Here is a 9,539-nt window from a genome sequence, read left to right as displayed (position 1 = left end):
GCCAATCTTAAAAACACCAGCCCGCACCATCACCATCAGAATAAAAGAACCAAACTCCCAGCCACATAGCCGAAAACGACGACGAATTAATCCTCCACACAACCTGAAAAAGATCACCGCAACAACACGTGTAAACCAACTTCCTCAGTAAAGAAATTATGCAGACCAAGTCGGGCTGACCTGGCTAGGACTATAACGCACCCATCAGCCGATCAAAGTGCCTAACTTAGAAAAATATCGGGGTTCAGATGCCATTGGGATATAGTGCAGTTTAGGAACTTATGTTTGATGCTCAACCATTTCCACGATTGTCTTTGAGCGTAGTCGAACATCTGGTCAACAATAACTAGACATGGCAACAAAACCCATACCCGCAGATTTCGTCCCTGAACCCGCCCCGAAGTTGACGGGGAAAACCCGCCTTGATTGGGTTTGGGTTTCGGTTTTTCCCGATTACAAATTATCCCATTTTCGTGCTTTGCCTTTTCTTTCATGCTTTGATTGTTGTTAGTTTAAGAGGCGACGAATGTTTGTTCTTCCTCCACCTTTTGTGGATTGTTTTCTCTTGGGATTCATTGTGTGTAGTCTCTCTAAGGAGTAGACTTGGTTAGGGACTTCATTAAGTCACCTACCTTGCTTGTTGCTTTTGCTTATCTCTTACTATATGCTTACCATGTTCCCTTAGGGCGGTGACTTCAATCTTCATTAAGATTAGTCACATAGAACAACTTAGGTTGTAGTCTATGCATGATAACATAGGTAAAGATCCCTTATCCTTGACCTTAGGGCCATTTATATGTTAGTATTAGGTTAGAACTGTATGTTCCCCTTTTGCATAACAAACAAAAAACCAATAAAACACAATAAAACATTAATAAATAGTGAAAAATAATAAAAGGAATGGAAACTCTCGTCCCTCTTGTTTAAGGGGATCACTTGAGTGGAGATTCCTAAACCTAAAAAACACAAACCCAGAGTTGATTGAGTCTTCCTTGTTTAAGGTTCACTCGAGACGCTCGACATACTTTTCTTTTTCTTTTAAGAGCATGTTACTTCCACTCCAATCCCAGCGTGAGTCTCCAAAGGTCGAGCAGCGGAGTGTGATGTAACTGTTCACCAAAAATACCAACAAATCCTAAAAAACATAGAAAATCTTGAGCAGAACTACGACGCTCTGATTCTTCATAAGAGGATACGTAGGCATAGAGGCAACTCTAGCGAGCACAATAATTATTAAAAAACTCTAAGTTTAATCATGCATTGCATTAGTGATAGATACACCCTTTAGATAGAAACAAACATAGGTGGATACCATCGAGTATGATGGGCGTGAGGGGTGCTAGCACCTTCCCCTTGCATAACCGACTCCCGTACCTCAATTCTCTGGTCGAAAGACCTTGTTCTTATTCTGAGTTAGGTTTCCTGGTATTCCTTTCCCTCGATGGGATAAATATATTAGCGGCGACTCTGATCCATTTTTCGCGGTAGCGACAGTTCCTTCATGGATTTATCGAGACGTGCTTCTAGTTTTTTTTTAGTGTCAGGAAATAGTTGGCTGGATAGCGGTTGGATAAGGGCGAAGGTGGAAAGGATATGAATTTATGCAAATGTATGTATGCAAATGTATGAAAAGACATGGGTATGCAAAAAATATTTTGTTTTATTTTTTAGGATAAGCTAAAAGTTTCTCATGGAAATGCAATGCAATGCAAACTTAGGGTAAAGGAAGACCTAATGAAACCTCTACGGGTTAGGGATTGTAACATATAAAAGGAAACCCCTACAAGATAGGGTTTATGACAAACAAACGGAAGCCCCCTACGGTCTAGGGATTATGATATACAAAAGGAAAATCTTATAGGCTAGGGATTAAGACAGACAAACGGATGCCCCTCAGGGCTAGGGATTGTGATATACAAAAGGAAATCCTTACATGTTTAGGGATAAAAATGGAAAGAAAGTAACCCTTGCAGTTTTAGGGATAATAATAAGACGTACTTCGCGAGAAGGTTTTCTATGAAGGACAAAATGTTAATAGAACAACCTATAAGAGGACTCCAATGAAAGTTCTAGGTCTTTTCTAGCCAACCCCTCACAAGGGTGTCTCTTAAAGGGTGTCATGAATAACATGTAAGGTCATTGAGCGCAAATGAGACTCCACCCAGACATGAGGGTATTGAAAGCACTACGATTAACTTCTAAGTGAGAGAAAGTGAGAAAATATTTTTAGAGACAAAGTGAGGAGTGAGATATGAGAGATCTTAATTTTGGATGTGAAAATATGAGGGAAGGGACCTCTATTTATAGGCTAGAGGTTAGCACAAAAAACGAAAAAAAATTTTGGGCTAAAATTAACGAGTTAATTGATTGGCATCATACTCCAATCGATTGGTTTGGTTAAAATTAAATGTTTTGAAGGTTTTAGAAGGAAAGAAAAGATACATTGTGAAGGTTGAGAAAACACTTAGAAGAGGGGTTGAATAAGTGATTCTTTCTCTGAAGAAATAGTAGACAAAACACAGTTATTTTTATCCTGGTTCATTTGCAACTCAAACTACTCCTGTCCACCCTCCTCAGGTGATTTGCCTCTCTCAACGAGGACTTAATTCACTATAATCAGAACTTGATTACAATTTCACAACCAACTGGTGTGACTAACAATACAATGCATGAGCCAAACTGCTGGTGACTAACAACCTGCACAAATCGGCTGTTTGTGACTAACCAACTTCTAAGACTCAACTAGTCCCAGACTTCTTGAGACTTCTCACCCAACTGCCCTCTCAAGGAACTGTTACAGAGTAACTTTAAATGACAGTGTTTTGGATTGCTTCTATAAAGCGTTAATCACAACTGTGATATTTCACTAATATTTGGTACAAAGATTTTGAACTCAAAATCTGGATATGAAACTTTTTCTTCAGTGAGTTTTGAAGTATCTTCACACTATGATGATTTTCATAATAATGATGTTCGTGTATGTAATTGTTGTTGTATTGTTGTTTCAAACGAACATGAATATATAGCTCAAGATGTTTTTGTTCATTAACTTGATTCTTGGATGAAGCATTGAATGCTTGCGTGTTGCTTTTTCGTTTTTTTTTTCAATGAGCTGCATGTGGATAGCTTCTTCAATCAACCTTAGGAGTTGCACTTTTTGAATGTTGCAGTAGCCTTGCTAATGATTATGTTTTTAACGGTATCTTTTTTTAATCAGACTTCATGATCTTCTTTTCAGTTTGAAGTATATCTTCTGTATCAGTATGTTCACAGCGCTTTGGTGCTTGATCAGAAGTTTCCTTTTAAGACTCGAGTTTCTTTGCATTTGTTCATCTTTGCGCATCAAGTTCTAATGGTACTTGTATTGAAACATCTTCTGAAATCAGAGACATATAGTTAGAGTACCACATTTTCTTATACAAAATTTATTTGCTTGTTATCATCAAAACACTAACAAAATGATTAGACCCAAACTATGTTCTAACACATAGCCATTACCGTTCATTAAGACAATGTCCTAAACATTTAGACACGTTTTTGCATTAACCCAATCGATTGGGTATAAGTGGCAATCGATTGGCTACTACAAAAAATTGATCAGATCTTTTCTGAATGCTCCCAATTAAACTAGCATGACTTTAAAACATTTTTTGTTTTTTTATAATAAAAACAAGATTTAAAATTGTTTTAATGTCTGTGTGATTTCCTTATGTTTTTAAAACATATTATTCACTCAGATGCTATAGGGAAAGCTTTCATACTTTCTCTCTTTCATACTTTGAAGCTTCAAGACTTGTTAGATAAATCATTCACTGAGACACTTGTTTGAATTCTTCTAAGAGATGAGGCTTGAGATTTATTCTAGATGAGTGCAAGCATCAGAGGATCTTTGTGTTGAGTATTAAACCCTAACTTTGTCTGATTGCATCTTTAACGGTTTGTTATGCTTGCACTTTTGTTGTTATCATCAAGGATTAGTTGTCATCATCAAAAGCATATTCAACTTCAATAGTGGTTTTTTGATTACTAACCTGCAAAACATGGTTTCACACATATAAGTTCAACATGTAAGTCACCAACATATAAGTCATATATGTTTAGTATAGAAATTCATAATTTTTTAATATAGCTACTTAGTATAAGTGTAGAAATCCATTATAGTTCTATATAACTAATATATTCGATTAAAATTATATAAGTCTTACTTATAATAAGATGAAACATATGGATCAACCTCAACCTTGTTATGCCAAATACAAACTATGACATGGACACATAGAATTCCACTCAAATCCCAATTACAACAAGTGCAATTATGTCGTTGTAAGTTCACCTTATAAGTGTCCATGTCATTTGTTCAACCTTAGGACAAACTGTGCCACTAAAATGGCTCATGAGATTATTTTGTTTCACTATCCCAATTGTGATGTAATGCTTTATACCTTCAGTATAGCCATGTTTAATACCTATCACATGCTATTCATTTGCAAATCACAGTGGGTGTCAGTATGGCATACAAACCTAGTCCGCAAAAAAAGTTGAAGTTTCATTGTGTCTTTCCAAGCATCTTCATTTATATCTTTTATTTTTTGCATGAATCTTTCCAATCCTACCCAACTGTTGCCTTAGTTGTTTGCCATAATAATTCATTCATGTTCCCACTAGGATACTTCGTCTTCTATTTTCCATATAGGTGTTTAACACAAAACATGGACTTCTTTCCTCTCCCCAACATGAACTTATTCCCTCTCCTCAACCTGAACTTCTTCCTTCTCCTTAACATGGAATTCTTACCTCTCTTTGACTTAGATGATATCCCCTTATTAAGTTGAACCTCATCATCTTAGTCAATAATTATTGGTTCATTTACATGTTCAACATATTCCCTTACTTCATCTTTTGTTATAATAATAAGTTCATCTAATATATGCACAACATAGATATCAGCACACAAATAACAATTATTATCTTACCCAAATTTCAGTAAACATATATCATTCTTGAGAGTTCAAAGCCCGCAATGAAAAATTTGGATTATGATTCCATGTGTTTTTTATTCTTAGATAACTCAATTTGGTGACTAATTTGGATATCGCTATGTATGACATAAAATCAACATGCCATTTCCAATTCATTCCATCTACTTTTCCATTTACATAAAGCTTGCAAGGGTGTTGATACATTTAAAGGGGGATCACAAATATTTTTAAAGGGGACAATTGGGAGAGGGTGTGATATATTTAACCCTAAATTATATTATATTTAAACTTAATATTATAAAATAAAAATGATCGATTATGGTTGAAACATATGAAATAATAAAAATATATTTATTAAACTAAACTAAAAAGTAGTATTAAAAAAATGGCCATCATCAATTAATAAATTAACATATCATATTATTAATTTAAAAAATAAATAAGTGTAAAAATATATTCACGCGGTTTGGTTTGATTAGGATCGATTTTGAAAAATCAATCAGAAATCCAATATGAACCGAACAATTTTACAAAATGATGTCCAAGTACATTCAATAATTTTTTTTTTGCGATTTTCAAATTTTTAGCGGTTTATATTTTATTTGGATCGGTTTGAATTTGAAGATCCATAATGGCATTCATATCATATTGCAATTTCATCTTGCATATATTTGTGTTTTTTCTATAACTAAATGTTAGTTAGTGTTTAGAGTTTCAATAATTTTTTTTGATTAAACTCCAATATTAGAATTGTAATTCTAACAAAAATTTGATTATGCAATGTAAGCAAACTTTTGATTCTCGCAACTATTGAAAAAGTACGATAAGATTGTATTTAAATGAAAATATGAATGCTATAAAAATGTTAATTTAAATTATCAAATTTTAACGATGATTCTTGATAGGAAATAAAAAAGAAGTTTATTATGAGTTTTATTCAGATCTACAAACTTTATTCATAATCATGACAAATACTTTCAAATAACATTTGATCAATTGAGTGAAGCAATCTTAGCATCAATCTCCTTAATTTTCTCATCTATCATCTTGATGAAATCGATTGGACCGCCAATAGTGTGGTTGGCTAGCAAATCTGGAGTTTGAATGCCACTCATCATAAGAAGATCTATCAGTTTCTTCCGATTGTCTTGTTTCTGCTTTTCCAATTTGTCTATAGCTTCAACAATTTTCTGTCGGAGAAGACTCACTTCGTTCACATTCTCTGTTTCATCTACTAGAGATGAATTCTGACACCTTTCAACATTTTGATTGCTTGCCTGTGAATAATGAGAGACCTAATTTATAAAATTAAAAAGGCTGAAAATTATAACAATGGTTGAAATATCATAAAGAGTTGTAATTTTTCTTACCTTCTTTGAATCACCCTTCTTTCTTTTTGTACGGAAACGATTTGCCTTCTTCTTATTCATGGGCGCAGCAGAGTTTCAAAAATAATTAACAAGAAATCAAATTTTGTGTGTGTGCCATTCTCCATGTATCGTTCGCCTTTTATAGAGTGTTACATCAAACATCATTAAGTCTTTGTTTGGATACTAGATATTATTTTCGATTTAAAAAAGGAAAGAAATTTAGGAGTATATTACTTTTTATTTCATAAAATTTTCGAGTTTGCGTGTTATATTAGCCAACGTAATCAAAACCGGCCCGAACATCGAACCGATGTACCTAACGTTTTAGGGTTTTACAGTTTAACCGGGGTTGAACTATATATAAATAAATATTTTTTGTTATATATAAGAATAATAATGCACAAAAATAATTATATTTTTTAGGGTTAAATAAGTTTTTGGTCCCTATAAATGTTGCAGTTTCATTTTTAGTACCTCATGAGTTTTGGCAACGGTTTTAGCTAGTTTTGGCAATGTTTTTTTTTTGTAAAAACCGTTGCCTAAAGGTAGGGAGGGACTAAAAATGAAAACTGCAATATTTATAGGGACCAAAAACTTATTTAACCCTATTTTTTAAATAGTAAAAAAATTATTGATAATTTATTAATAATTAATACTTAAGAGTTTTTTTTAATAATTTTTATAAACTTTTATATTTTTAATAGGTTAGATAGGTAAACTCAAAATTTTTATTTTAATATAATAATATTAATAATAATAATAAGAATAATAAAAATAATAAAAATTAATAATCTAATAATTTTATCAATTATTTGTTCATGACATCGGCTCATCATTTTCTATGCATTGGACCGTATTTTATCGTATTTATCTATTATATATTATAATACAAAATCCACTTTCATTCATCAAATGAATAAAGAATAACAAAAGAATTTAAAATAGCTTTTACTTTGATTTTAAAACGATAATGTGTACAAGAGTGATTGGAGAAGGAAAAAGAAAATTAAATTATACATTATTTTTTATTATACTTTTATAAATCAAAAGCAAAATTTAGTCCGACCCTAAAAATCGCCTAGACCGCTGATTTTCCAATTTTAACCAATTTTTCGATTTAAATCCCGATTCTTCTACATGCCGGTTTTCAGATCCAAACAGACCTGTTAGGGTTTCAATTCCCGGTCTAACCAGTTAAAACGGTTGGTCCAATTTTGATTATGATGATATTGACAACTAATTGAAAGTCTTTTGTCAAAAATCATCACGCTCTAACCTTGGAGGAATTTGGAGGGCTTAGACAAATTTTCAAGTATGATTTTTTTTGTTTTTATATTAGTCCAAAAATTAAAAATATATTAATGATGAGCATTCTTTTATCATTATATATATATATATATATATATATATATATATATATATATATATATATATATATATATATATATTTAAAAAGTTAAATATTTCCGTTTTTTAAAGTTTTTTTAAATTCTCTATTTCCCTTTCCTCCAAACTCCCAAACAAAATTTAAAGAAACTCTTTAATAACTTAGAACGATAAGATTTTATAAAAATAAATTGTGTATTCAATATATTGTTAATTGAAATACTGGTATTGTTTGGCGCAACTTTTTATCCATTTTTTTCTCCTTATAACGAGATGGAGGGTCAAACACATCTTCTTTAATATATTAAAATAGAATACACATTTAAACGCCAAATTTTAAGTAAAATCCCGCCTAAACAATTTTTAAGCACATTATTTTCTTCTTTCTTTTCAACAAATATTAATATATTAATATTAATTAGTATTTAATATTAATTACTCCACCACTAATTTCTATGTACTTCAACTATTTAATCAACAAAAATCCTTTAAAAAAATTATGGCATGCAATAGGTTTTTAGAATTTGTCCCGTGCATCGCACGGTATGAAATTACTAGTTTTTTATAAAGCTCTTATGAAAAAAATAGCTTTTTTTAAGACAAAATAGCTTATTTGAACCGCTAATTTTACCAAACACTTCAACTAGCTTATCCGCTATCAGTCTCAATCATCAGTCATAAGTTATAAGCTATCAATCATCGGCTATAAGTTATTAGCTAGCTTATCAGCGAACCGCTATTTTTACCAAACAGACCCTAAGTGATCAACTAGGCAATGTCACTAAAATTAAGTGACATGGCAATGGTTGAACTCTGAACCAATAACTCACACTCAAGACCGTCTCAATTTTTTGGAGGCCATGTGTAGGTTAGTCATGATTCAACCATCACAAAATAATTGGAGATTCTATTTAATTCTATTTTAATAGTGACAAAGATTTAAGAGGCCCTATTTAGTATTAGTTTGACCATAAAAAAATTTGATAATATACGGTAGTCCGTTTTATACCCCTTCAAAGACGGCCTTGTTCACTCATTTAGTCCAATTAGTAAATATTATATCAAAATATGTAATGTATTTGGATGAATGAACTTTTACACTAAATTAAAATATATATTGTATCTTGAGAAATAGACTTCTACACTAAATGAAAGTATGTAATGTACTTTCTTAGACCATGTCATAAATAGGCTAATTTTCGAAGTTAGAAGACATGAAATAAAAAAAATCTCATGATTTTAAACATTGTTTTTTTTAATGCTCTTGAATTGTATATAAATTAGTGAAATATAAATAATATATAAAATTAGTCTATGATGTTTTCAATTAACTTTGTATAAAATGAAAAATTAGAGAAAATACTTTTTATTAATTAAAGTAATAAAATGATTATTTTCAAAATTTTAAAAAAAAGTTGAACTCAATACAATGAACATAGAATACTTATAAGTATTTAAACTAAATACTCTCTATATCTTAAAATAATTGTTATATCTGATAAAATTATTTGTTTCAAAATAATTGTCGTTTTTAGTTTTTAATATAATTTTAATTTTTATCTTTCAATTCTATTATCTAATTAATACTCTTAATTTATTATTTTTTCACTCTGCATTAATGATAATTCGAATACACCAATAATAAATAAGGATAGTTAGATAAATATACTATCTTCTCTTTTATTTACCATATTTTTTCAAACATGTGAAATGACCAATTATGACAATTATTTTGAGACGGATGGAATATCATTATTAAGAAATTGACTTTATAATCTTAAAGAATATATTTTAAATTTATAAG

The 9,539-nt window shown here is 31.1% G+C and overlaps 1 protein-coding gene across 2 annotated transcripts; it reads right to left on the bottom strand.

Moving 5' to 3' along the window:
- Positions 1-5,883: 5,883 nt before the first annotated feature.
- LOC131600071 (uncharacterized) lies at positions 5,884-6,451 on the bottom strand. Of its 2 annotated transcripts, none has more exons than XM_058872303.1 (2): positions 6,350-6,451; positions 5,884-6,274 (listed from the first exon to the last, which is right to left on the bottom strand). In XM_058872303.1, exons 1-2 carry the CDS (start codon positions 6,407-6,409, stop codon positions 5,972-5,974), a joined length of 363 nt encoding a protein of 120 aa, XP_058728286.1. In that variant the 5' UTR covers positions 6,410-6,451; the 3' UTR covers positions 5,884-5,971. The 2 variants fall into 2 exon arrangements, with proteins under 2 accessions (XP_058728286.1, XP_058728287.1); XM_058872304.1 differs by having other exon boundaries at positions 5,884-6,256.
- Positions 6,452-9,539: the final 3,088 nt, after the last annotated feature.

The sequence above is a fragment of the Vicia villosa genome, linkage group LG4, assembly GCF_029867415.1.
Source record: "Vicia villosa cultivar HV-30 ecotype Madison, WI linkage group LG4, Vvil1.0, whole genome shotgun sequence".
Classification (NCBI taxonomy): Eukaryota; Viridiplantae; Streptophyta; class Magnoliopsida; order Fabales; family Fabaceae; genus Vicia; species Vicia villosa.
The sequence above is the reverse complement of the archived record's forward strand: the minus strand, read 5'-3'. Positions and strand labels throughout refer to the sequence as shown.

Coding starts and splice junctions, on each gene's coding strand:
- LOC131600071 (XM_058872303.1), bottom strand. CDS start 6,409: ATGAATAAGAAGAAGGCAAATCGTTTCCGTACAAAAAGAAAGAAGGGT. Junction 6,275..6,349: donor AGAAGGGTGATTCAAAGAAG/GTAAGAAAAATT, acceptor TTTATAAATTAG/GTCTCTCATTATTCACAGGC.